At 46.8% G+C, this 12,470-nt stretch overlaps 1 protein-coding gene across 2 annotated transcripts in view; it reads right to left on the bottom strand.

Moving 5' to 3' along the window:
* Nucleotides 1-12,470, bottom strand: part of RASGRP2 (RAS guanyl releasing protein 2) — a 62,644-nt gene that overhangs the window by 36,476 nt on the left and 13,698 nt on the right. For both annotated transcript variants that reach the window (XM_034424358.2, XM_087880975.1), the window contains exons 2-4: nucleotides 3,350-3,492; nucleotides 2,470-2,572; nucleotides 1,634-1,696 (exon numbers count right to left, since the gene is read on the bottom strand). In XM_034424358.2, coding sequence (XP_034280249.1) covers nucleotides 1,634-1,696; nucleotides 2,470-2,572; nucleotides 3,350-3,422 — 239 coding nt within the window. In that variant the 5' untranslated portion in view covers nucleotides 3,423-3,492. The remainder of the gene's footprint in view (nucleotides 1-1,633; nucleotides 1,697-2,469; nucleotides 2,573-3,349; nucleotides 3,493-12,470) is intronic.

Here is a 12,470-nt window from a genome sequence, read left to right as displayed (position 1 = left end):
TTAAGGTAGTCCCCAGGAGGGAGGGGGCCGGAGGGGGAGCATCTGGAATGGAGCCGTTTTCGTGAAAGGCAGGAAAATGGGGAAGGGGATTTTCCTGCCTGTCATCCATTCCTCAATCTCAGCACAAACTGAGGGAAGGATGGTAGGCAGAAATAATCCCCTCCCCATTTTCCTGCCATTCGCGACAAGGAGTGGCTGGGAGGGGAGGGGCTGATGAGCACCCCCTCGATGTGAGTGATGTCGAGTTGGCCACGCCCACCCAGTCATATGACCTCCCCCCAACAAGCCACGCCCACAGAACCGGTAGGGGATTTTTTTTAATTTCACCCCTGCCCCAAAGTGAGGGTCTTCTAGGAAAATGATTTCTCTCCCCACCCAAAAAAATACATCCTGGACCTTCAGATGAGTTGGATTGGGTCTTCCCTCAAACATCTGCAGCCCCTGGCCAAGTTCTACCTTGCTGGGAGTTTCCAAACCTACATTTGTTGATGTACAAAGCCCAATATGGCATCCAGTGTCCTCCAGGATTAGGACACAGAATAATAAAATTGGAAAGGACCTTGGAGGTCTTCTAGTCCAACCCCCTGCTTGAGCAGGAGGCCCTATGCCATTCCAGACAAGTGGCTGTCCAGTCTCTTCTTAAAAACCTCCCGTGATGGAGCATTCACAACTTCTGGAGGCAAGTTGTTCCACTGGTTAACTGTCCTCAGAAATTTCTCCTTAGTTCTATGTTGTTTCTCTCCTTGATTAGTTTCCATCCATTGTTTTTTGTTTTACCCTCAGGTGCTTTGGAGAATAGCTTGACTCCCTCTTCTTTGTGGCAACCCCTGAGATATTGGAAGACTGCATATCATGTCACCCCTAGTCCTCCTTTTCATTAAATTAGACATACCCAGTTCCTGCAACCCTTCTTCGTATGTTTTAGCCTCCAGTCCCCTAATCATCTTCGTTGCTCTTCTCTGCACTCTTTCTAAAATCTCAACATCTTTTTTCAATTGTTGACCCCCTTCCTATTTTAACCCCATCAAGTCAATCTTTCTTGGAACAACAGTTGGCGGTACTTCAATTCCATAAGAAAATGGGGAGCTGAGGACTAAAAAAGGGTCTTTTTCCATTATGGGGCCAACACTCTCGAATAGGAGTCCCCAAAGTTAGCAAGTTTAAGATTTGTGGACTTTAACTCCCAGAATTCCCTAGCGAGCCATGCTAGGAGTTGAAGTCGGTAAGTCTTAAAGTTGCCAAGTTTGGAGGCCCTTGTTCTAGAACAGGGGTGTCAAACTCAAGGTTTGGGGGCTGGATCTGGCCTGCGGGGTGCTTAGATCTGACCTACAGGGCCACTCTAAAAACAGCAAAAGACCAGCCCACCGCTTGGGCCACCACAGACGCCCCCGACATGAGTGACGTCAAACTGGCCATGCCCATCCAGCCCCCGAAATCAAACACAACCCTGATGTGACCCCCAATGAAATCGAGTTTGACACCCCTGTTCTAGAACAACTTCGCTCGAGAAGTTAAATTGGCCATGTTGGGAGCAACTTTTGGACAAATGGATCAGTAGCCAAAAAAACAGCACTCCCGTCAAAGTTGTACAGCTAGCTATCCATCCTGCTTCTCACGAGAACCAGCCACTCACCGGATTAGATGGCACGTCTTAACTGGCAAGGAGCTGTTTTCTGATCCGCGAGACTCTTGATAAGTTCAGGACAGAATTAAGGAGCAAATAAAAGGGATAACAGGTAATATATATTTCTCTGCATCACTTAACGTATACAGATAGTCCTCGACTTACAACAGTTTATTTAGTAAGCGTTTGAAGTTAACAGTGTTGTCCAACTTTTCCCGCTAAGATGTGCGGGCTTCAACTCCCAGAATTCCTCAGCCAGCCATGCTGGTTGGGAGAATTCTAGAAACTGAAATGCACACATCTTAGAAAGATCAAGGTAGAGAAACTAAGCTAAGTTCAGGGGTGGGCTGCTGGGAGTTTGCAGGGGTTCGGGAGAACCTCTAGCTAAGATTCTGTGCAGTTTGGAGAACCCCCAAATCCCACTCCTGGCTGGCCCCATTCACCCCTCCCCTCCCCTCACAGGAGTCCCCACGCGGCCCGTTTTGGATGCAGGTAAGTGCAGGGTGCTAAGGAAGGCTCAGGGAGGGCGAAAAACGAGCCTACCGGAAGTTCAGGAAGGCCAGAAACAAGCCCGTTTCCGGCTTCCAGAGGGCCTCTGGAGCCTGGGGAGGCCGTTTGCGCCCTCCCAGAGGCTCAAGGAAAGCCTCCGGAGCCTGGGGAGGGCAAAAACACCCACCCCCATGGTACAGGAGGCCAATTAGGCCACGCCCACCATGGCCACGCCCACCCAGCAACTGGGCAGAGAACCCCTTGCTAAAATTTTTGAAGCCCACCCCTGGCCAGGTTCATTTAAGAAACACAGTAGAAACTGGAGGAACAGAACTGGGTGCCAGTCCAAAGGATATATTTGAAGCAGTTTCGCAGCCAGTTCGGAAGACGGGATGTACCATGGATGCATCATGAGGAACATGCGGACCAGCTGGGGGTCTCGGACTTTGCCCTCATTGTCTGCAAAAAAAAAAATTAAAAAAAATGGGGGGAACATAAACTCAGATGAAAGCAGGCCCATCAGATTTAAAACGCAATTTCTCATAGTCTGCCTCTCTTGCACTCTCTTCCACCCATTTCTTTTAAGTGCTCCTTCTTCTGAGGAGGCTTCAAAGTTACAGATAGTGATCGCCTTACAATCATTTGTTTACTGACCGTCGGAAGATACAACGGCACTGGGGGAAAAAAGTGAACTTATGATCATTTCTCTTCACTTACAACCGTTGCAGTACCCCATCGTCGCGGGATTGAAATTCAGACCCTTGGCAACTGACTCAGATTTATGACGGCTTCATTATCCTGGGGTCACGTGATCCCTTTTTGCGACCTTTTGACCAGCAAAACTCAATGGGGAAGTCCCATTCACTTAACAACCGCAGTGCTTCACTAAACAACTCTGGCAAGAAAGGTTGTAAAATAGTGGCAAAATTCACTTAATAGCTGACTTGCTTAGCAACGGAAATGTTGGGCTCGATTGTTGTCGTAAATTGAGGACTACCTGTAGAGTAGAGTAGAGTAGAGTAGAGTAGAATAGAATAGAATAGAATAGAATAGAATAGAATAAGAATAGAATAAAATAAAATACAAATAGAATAGAATAGAATAATAGAATAAAATAAAATAAAATAAAATACGAATAGAATAAGAATAGAATAGAATAGAATAATAAATACAATAATATAAAACAACATTGCATCATGCCTGCATTGACGTCCTTAAGACAGCTGCCATCCTTACCGAAGGCTTCAATGCATCCATGAAGCAGCTCATCCACCGTGCATCCTTTTTCCAAGTCGAGCGTTGCAGACATTTTGACTGTTGGATCTTGCCACTCAAAGTCAACCCCAGGCTGCAACCTCTGTTGGCAAATTGCGCAGCACCTAAAAATGATTTTAAAAACAAATCCAAACGTTCGTGTTAGTTTCGGGGGATCAGAAAGAGCAGGGAGAGGAGATGGAACATTTAAAAATGAAATCTGATTCAAGAGCCCTGGTAGCGCAGCAGACTAAAGCACTGTTATTAACACCAGCTGCCTGCAATTACTGCAAGTTCAAATCTCACCAGGCTCAAGGTTGACTCAGCCTTCCATCCTTTCAAAGGTAGGTAAAATGAGGACCCAGATTGTGGGGGCAATAAGATGACTTTGTATAAATATACAAAAGTATGAAGGCTCTTGCTTAACGCATTGTAAGCCGCCCTGAGCTCCGGAGAAGGGTGGCATATAAATCAAATTAAAAAAAAAAAAAAAGAGGAATAAAAGTATCACCAGTACAGATAGTCCCAAAGATGTTTTTTTTCTTTCAAGAGGCAACTGGACTTTCTGGTTTTTCTTTGAAGACGTTTCGCTTCTCATCCAAGAAGCTTACATGATAGAATCTCTATTTCTCTTCCATCTGTCACCCGGAACGGCTGGGCACCGTTTAGATATTTGAACTTTGCATCGTGCATTAGTAAGAGATGCTACTTTCTAGCTGAGCCCTCAAAACGATATTCCAGATGTCTAAATCTCCCTTTTCCCCGTGATATATATATTGCATGTCAGGGAGCCATTCCTGCTTGAATCGAGTTAAACTTCCATTATCGAGATATATAGCTCATCAGTTTTGACACCGCAGCGTATTCTCCAATTTTAGTCTCGCACTCTGATATCGGAGGCAAAGTATGTCTTTTGCGATTTTGTGCTAAGTTTATTCTGCTGCGGTGAGGAGGCACCTCAGTAAACGGTGGCATTCTTTTTTTCTTTTTTTTCATAATTTTATTCTCCTCGAATTACATACGGGGTTTCAGTTTAGATTTTTGCTGTGGATTTTTGGATGCATTTCTAATACAGGTAGTCCTCGACTTCCGACCACAGCCGAGCCCAAAATTTACATCGTTAAGTGAGACATTTGCGAAGCCAGCTTTGCCCCCATTTTACGACCTTTCTTGCCCCAGTTGTTAAGTGAATCGATGCAGTGGATAAATTAGTAGCACTAATTTTAAAGTGGCACTAATAGTTAAAGTGAATCTGGTTCCCCCATTGACTTTACTCATCAGAAGGCGGGACACAGAAATGGTCACAATTACGAAGCAGTTGCCAAGCACCTGAATTTTGATCCCGTGGCCGTAGGGATGTTGCAAAGGTCGTAACTCTGAAAAACAGGCAATTATCCTGGGACTGAATATCATAGAAGTTGTAGGCCACTAAGAAAACTTGTTGCCCAATGAAAAATACGTCCAGCAACAAAGCTACCTGTCAGCGTCCGCCTTTATATTACTTGCTTGCTCGGCTGCCATTGTAACGGGGGGAGGGGGGAGCTGTCTGGATATTTGGGAGGGGGGAAGTGAGCTGGTGGAGTAAATTGGAGAAAGTTTTCCTCAGCGTTTCTTTGCAGCTGGGAGGCGCGCTGATAACCAGTCAAGATCAACCGTCCTGGCCAGTGGTGGGTTGCTCCCGGTTCGGCCCGGTTCGGCCGAGCCGGTAGCGGTGATGCTATTACGTCACCGAACCGGTTCTCTTTCTTCGGGAGCTGGGCCCTCCCGCCCGGCCCCGCGTTATTCCAACCTTATATTTCTTCTTTTTTCGCCCAGCTGAGAGGTGCGGCAAAGCGGATTGTCGCACCTCAGCTAGGCAGATTTGCAACGCGCTTGCAAAGCGCGCGACCGAAGAGGCGATCACGCGCGAAGCACATGCACAAAAAGAACCGGTAGTAAAGCCGGTTAGAACCCACCCCTGGTCCTGGCATACCAGAAGGATGGAGCCATCGGAAGTTGCACCCCACATGATCCCTTGGGAGGGATATGGATTGGATAATCCTGACTGGACCCTTGTGGGGAGGGTTTTAAGGATGCTTTCTATATGTGATTTTCACGCCTATTGCCTCAGACTTTGCTTTTCTTTGGTTGCATTCAGTTCATACTCAGTAAAAGTACCTTCCTCCATGAAAATGGAGTTGGGGTTTCTCTTTCTTGAGTACCGGTACTGAAAGGAGGCATACCTGACACTACCTCTGATTTCATCAAATTGTCTTTTCACAAATTAGAATGAAAACAAGCAAGAACGGACCACGGAAATGGCTTTTTCCCCTTTCTGCCATTGATTGAGACAGGCGGGAGGTGTAAATCTTAGCTGACAGTTTGTCGATCACCCTTAGTGCAAAAAACTGCAGATGTATAACTGCAACATCCACCTGCTAATTTTTAAATGCCGCCCTGTAAACTCAACTCTCGGGACTACCATCAAGACCATGAGTAAACATGGGCCTGTGTGCCACTGGAAACAATTCAGACTTACTATTTTAAAGGTCTGCAAAAAATGTGTATAATTCCCACTCTTTTCTATCAAGACCATGTTTTGGGGCTTTTATTTTAAGCTGCAGCTGCATTTTATTTTATTTTATTTTTTCTGCAGGACTTTGATCTATTTTTATTTGCATTTAAATGCCGGATGATCATTTGGCTATGAGGCAAGCCAACAAGAGATTTTTTGGAAAAGCATCTACTAAGCTGTATTCTTTGCAATTTTTGACCATTTCTGGGCAATTTCTGTCTGCCGTCAAGTTCTCCAGATCCACGAGGTCCTATCTAAGAAAATGAAATTCAGTGTAGAGAAAAGTAAAGTTTTACACATTGGGAAGAAAAACCAACGTTATAGATATAGGCTACGTGAAACTTGGCGGAATGCAGGGGTGAAATCCTGCAAGTTCTGACAAGTTCTGGAGAACCGGTAGTGGAAATTTTGAATTGTTCGGAGAACCAGCAGATATCACCTCTGGCTGGTCCCAGAGTTGGGTGGGAATGGAGATTTTGCAATATCCTTCCCCCAGGAGTGGGGAAGGAATGGGGATTTTGCAGTATCCTTCCCCTGCCACGCCCACCAAGCCACACCCACAGAACCAGTAGTAAAAAAAATTGAATTTCACCACTGGCTTAATGCCAGGAACTGTGAGAGGGATCTTGCAATCTAATGGACAATCATTTAAATATGAGCCAACAATGTTCAGCAGTAGTCAAAAAAGCCAATGCAATCCTATTAGGCTGCATTAACGAAGGGATAGAATCAAGACTCTGGAAAGAGTGCAGAGAATAGCAACAAAGATGGTTAGGGGACTGGAGGCTAAAACATACGAAGAACGGTTGCAGGAACTGCATATGTCTAGTTTAATGAAGAGAAGGACCAGGGGTGACATGATAGCAGTCTTCCAGTATTTGAGGGGTTTCCACCAAGAAGAGGGAGTCAAGCTATTCTCCAAAGCACCAGAAAGCAGGACAAGAAACAATGGACGGAAACTAAACTAGAAGAGAAGCAACCTAGAACTAAGGAGAAATTTCCTGACAGTGAGAACAATTAAAAATGGAACAACTTCCCCCAAGAAATTGTGGGTGATCCATCACGGGAGGCTTTTAAGAAAAGCCTGGACAGCCACTTATCTGGAATGGTATAGGGTCTCCTGCTTAGGTAGGGGTTTGAACCAGTGGTGAAATTCAATTTTTTTTTTTACTACTGGTTCTGTGGGCGTGGCTTGGTGGGCGTGGTGTGGTTTGATGGGCGTGGCTTGGTAGGCGTGGCAGGGGAAGGATACTGCAAATTCCCCATTCCCTCCCCACTCCTGGGGGAAGGGTATTGCAAAATCTCCATTCCCACTCCACTCTGGAGCCAGTCAAGAGGTGGTATTTGCCTGTTCTCCAAACTACTCAAAATTTCCACTACCGGTTCTCAGAACTGCTCAAAATTTCTGCTACTGGTTCTCTGAACTACTCAAAATTTCTGCTACCAGTTCTCCGAACTACTCAAACTTTCCACTATCGGTTCTCCGAACTGCTCAAAATGTCCACTACTGATTCTCCAAACTACTCAAAATTTCCACTACCGGTTCTCCGAACTACTCAAAATTTCCACTAACAGTTTTCCGAACTACTCAAACTTTTCACTATCAGTTCTCCGAACTACTCAAACTTTCTGCTACCAGTTCTCCGAACTGCTCAAAATGTCCGCTACCGGTTCTCCAGAACCTGACAGAACCTGCTGAATTTCACTCCCCTAGTTTGAACTAGAAGACCTCCAGAATCCCTTCCAACTCTGTTATTCCGACTTCTTGTGGCTGGATTGACCCAGCAAGTTAGAATAGGATTGAAATGTGATGTCACGACTTTGGCTTGGCTCTTTTTCTAATCTGTTTGGTGAACCATCCCATGCCCTTTAAAGCAGAAGAAGATGCTTATTTGAGCATCGGGTTTGTGAACCCAGGTTTAACCTGTTGCAAAAATTGACATTGATGACATGGAGGAATTGAACCCCTGAGTAATAAACTTAAAAGAGGAAAGATTCCCAATAAGTTTCTTTTTCTGCTCCAGAGCCCCTAGGATTCATCCTTGAGTGCAGGACTTAAAAGGAGACTTCAAAGTCACTGTGACTTCACTTGCTATATTGCGCGGAGATGCTGTTTAAGAGGAAAGCAGCTGCTTCACACATCGTCAACACTTTGTGCCAACGCAATCAGCATGAGAGGGGTAACACTAGCCGGCTACGGTTCCTTGACATTTTCTCTGAAGGATATTGCCATTCAAACGACATGGGGAGTCCTCAGCTTGTTGTGACCCAGGCCCGAGTAGGTATTATCAGACGCAAACAGTTCGAAACAAACAGACTATATTAAGAACAGCTGAGAATTAACTCATTCTCAGCATAGTCCAAACTCATTCAAAACAAATTCTTCATAACACAATCCTTCAGCCTTATCACCAACCTTGGTCTAATTAGGCAACCTGCCAAAGGCTTTTCTTGGTAAAGGTTCAGAAGCAGAAGACACCGACAAGAAAGAAATGCAGCAAGACAAGAAACAAATCTATCAACGTTGTTTTCTGACAAAGAGCCAAAGAGCCATTGCTGGTCTTTTAAGCCTTCTGGGAGAGGCCAATCATCTTCTGGCCTTACTCCTGAGTCGTCCTTTTTGCTTTAGCTGCTCTTGCCTCCTGGCAGCTCTTCTCATGTGTGCATTAGGAACAGGCTCCTCCTGTTCCTCTGCCTCACTCCCATCAGTCTCTGGAGGCTCTGGAGTCCGCACATCACTCCCCGATGGCCCCGGCCCCATCTCTGCCTCCGACACAGAGCCTTCATCCGGGCCTTACCCAGCCTCTAGGACTGGCCCATGCTCTTCCTCAGCCTCCTCGCTGTCCAGCTCGGCTGCCAGCTCCGTAGGCTACTGGCGGTCCACAACACAGCTTCCTGGCCACCCCTGACTTTGAATTTTTAAAAATACGGGTAGTCCTTGACTTACAACAGTTCGTTTAGTGACCATTCAAAGTTACAACGGCACTGAAAAAAAGGGTCAGGACCGTTTTTTCAGAGTTACGACCATTTCAGCATCCCCATTTGTCACGTGATCAAAATTCAGGTCAACGGGGAAGCCAGATTCACTTAACAACTGGGTTACTCGGTTATAAACTGCAGTGCTTCACTTAACAAGCGAGGCAAGAAAGGTCGCAAAACGGGGCAAAATTCACTTAACAAACTTGTTCTCGCTTAAGAACAGAATTTTAGGGCCCAATCGTGGTCGTAAGTTGCAACTCCCTGTATGATTTTATTTTAGAAATCAGCTTACAGGAAAAGCTCAGCTCGGCTTCATTTTTATTCCCCAAAGTGTCTTCCGGAGACCCAGACAGATTTATAGTTATTCCTAGACAACAGAAATGAGGAGAAACGTTCAAATCTTTGTTTGGTAAATGATATTTACTTCAGTGAAAATTTTTACACCAGAACGGTTTTAAGTCTTTGGAGTGGGTGGCCATAACAAATGTAATAATAACAACAGGTCCTTGATCAGTGGATGAACATGCCAAATCCAGTCTAAACATCTGGCTGATTGCAACGGAGAAGCATCACTTAAGAACTGTTGATAAGACAGACACACAACAACAAAAAAACCAGTCTGGATAGTGGGTGTGGCAGTTCCTGGAGACAGCAAGAAGAGAAGAGAAAGAACCGGAGAAAATCTTGCAAAATGCAGAGATCTGCAAATAGAAATGTAACGGCAAAATCACTTTGGCTTTCTGCTTTGTATATATTGCAGTGATGCCTAACCTGGGCCAAAAGCGGGGAGAGCAGGGGTGTCACGTGCACACGTGCCCACACCCATAATTCTATGCGCCCCGCCCCCCCACGCATGTGTGCACGACCCCCCCCGCACTCCCCCCACTTTTGGCACGCGACGGCACCGTGGGCCCAGAAGGCCTGTTTTTCGCTCTCCCCAGGCTCCAGAGGCTTTCTAGGAGCCTGGGGAGGGCAAAAACGGCCTCCCCCTCCCCCCTGGAGGCCGGAAACAGCCTGTTTCCCAACTTCCAGTGAGCCCAGAAGGCCCAAAAATCAGCTGACCGGCGCGTGCAAGCATGCATGACCCCCCCCGCACGACCCCCGCTTTTGGCATGCGTTGGCATGGTGGGCCCGGGAGGCTCATTTTTCGTCCTCCCCAGGCTCCAGAGGCCTTTTTGGAGCCGGGGAGGGTGAGAACGGCCTTCCCCTCTCCCCCGGAAGCCCTCCGGAGGCTGGAAATGGCCCGTTTGCCAACTTCTGGTGGGCCCGGAAGGCCCGAAAATCAGCCGAACCACGGCAATGCTCGCATGCCCACCATTATGTCTACGCGTGCCACCTGTGGCACACGTGCCATAGATTCACCAACACGGGTATAGGGTCTCCCGCCTTGGGCATGGGGTTGGAATAGAAGACCTCCAATGTCCCTTCCAGCCCTACGATTCTATCACTCTATGATTCTAAGCTGTACTTGAGAGCCTTGGTGGCGCAGCAGACTAAAGCACTGTTAAGTAGCACCAGCTGCCTGCAATGACTGCGAGTTCAAATCTCACCAGGCTCAAGGTTGACTCAGCCTTCCATCCTTCCGAGGGAGGTAAAATGAGGACCCGGATTGTGGGGGCAATAAGCTGACTTTGTATTAAAAAAAGAACACCACTTGGGGGGGGGCGAAAGCCCTACTAAGCAGGTAGATACCAAAGTATGAAGGCTATTGCTTAACGCATTGTAAGCCGCCCTGAGTCTCTGGAGAAAGGGCAGCATATAAATCGAACCAATCAATCAATCAATCAATACTGTAGCAACCATCAAACAACCTCTGGCTATCCCAGATCCTGAGCAAGGATTTGATAGACGGACAAAAATGCCAAACCTTGCCCGAACATTCTGGATGAATATGCAATCACCTATAAAGTGCTATAAAATAAAATTATTGCACCGGCATACTCTCTCCCTGAGATCTGGAAGAACAATTATGATTTATCTACACTAATCCAAGCAGGGTTTAGCACCAGCGGTGCATAATCTTCCCACAACATTTTCAGAATTAATTTTAATTATGATTCTGTTTTGTAAAGGGCACAGCCATTTTGTGAGTGCCCCTCGCCCCCCCCCCCTGATGCCAGGCACTCCACATTGCAAACACCCTGCTGCTCCCTCTTAGAACTGTCTTCTTTAAGACGATGCACTGGGGATGATGGGAGATGAAGTCCATCACTGGCTGGGGGAAAGTGAGCTCCCACCCTCGATGCCAGAGAGGGTGCTTTAGACCTTGGGCGGAGAAAAGAAGACAAAGCTGGATTAAAAATGCCCTCTTGGTGGCAAAGTAGCCAAGCCTCCACCCCCAGCGTCAATTTTCTCCATAAACTCCGACTTCTCGCCGCCTGCCGACTGTGAAAGGGCCTTTGAAGCTGAATTAATTATGGAAAGCCTGATTAGCCATCCATTAATGGGTGATCCTTTAGCAAACGCCAGAGGATAAACACACAGAAAACTTAGGAGAGAGGTGTAAATTTGGGTTGTGTGTTGGAATCTTTTTGGGGAGGACGTGTTCTTGGGACGAGCTCAAGGTGTCATTTCTGGAAAGAAACCTCTCCTGCAGTGGTGGGTTTCAAAAATGTTTACTACCGGTTCTGTGGATGTGGCTTGGTGGGCGTGGCATGGCTTGGTGGGTGTGGCAGGGGAGGATGCTGTAAAATCTCCATTCCCTGCCCAATCCAGGGGAAGGATACTGTAGATACTGTAAAATCACCATTCCCTCCCCAATTCTGGGGAAGGATACTGTAAAATCTCCATTCCCACCTGACTCCAGGGGAAGGATACTGTAAAATCTCCATTCCCTCCCCAATCCAGGGGAAGGATACTGCAAAATCTCCATTCCCACCCCACTCCAGGGGAAGGATACTGTAAAATCTCCATTCCCTCCCCAATCCAGGGGAAGGATACTGCAAAATCTCCATTCCCACCCCACTCCAGTGGGAAGATACTGTAAAATCTCCATTCCCACCCGACTCCAGGGAAAGGATACTGTAAAATCTCCATTCCCACCTGACTCCAGGGGAAGGATACTGTAAAATCCTCATTCCCTCCCCACTCCAGGGGAAGGATACTGCAAAATCTCCATTCCCACCCCACTCCAGGGGAAGGTTACTGCAAAATCCCCATTCCCACTCCACTCCTGGGGGAAGGATACTGCAAAATCCCCATTCCCACCCTACTCCTGGGAGAAGGATGTTGCAAAATCCCCATTCCCTCCCAATTAGCTGGGCCTCAGGAGGCAGAGAATAGATGGGGACGGGGCCAGTCAGAATTTTTCCTACCGGTTCTCTGAACTACTCAAAATTTCCGCTACCGGTTCTCCAGAACTGGTCAGAACCTGCTGAAACCCATCTCTGCTCTCCTGGTTGCACCTGCGTTGCTTCAGGGTGAGGCCCCTCAAGAGTGCCAGAAAATTGTCGTGCAAAAACAAATTGCAATTGTTCAGAGCCGCACCTACAAATCTTGCAGCCCTTGCTTAGGAAACGTTTCCTGTGTGCAGAAACTCGCTGCGACAGGACACACTTCCCTTGCACAAAG

The sequence above is a fragment of the Pantherophis guttatus genome, chromosome 18 (assembly GCF_059756535.1).
Source record: "Pantherophis guttatus breed Tessera chromosome 18, ASM5975653v1, whole genome shotgun sequence".
Taxonomy (NCBI): Eukaryota; Metazoa; Chordata; class Lepidosauria; order Squamata; family Colubridae; genus Pantherophis; species Pantherophis guttatus.
Note: the sequence above shows the minus strand (reverse complement) of the source record. Positions and strands in the feature narration are given on the sequence as shown.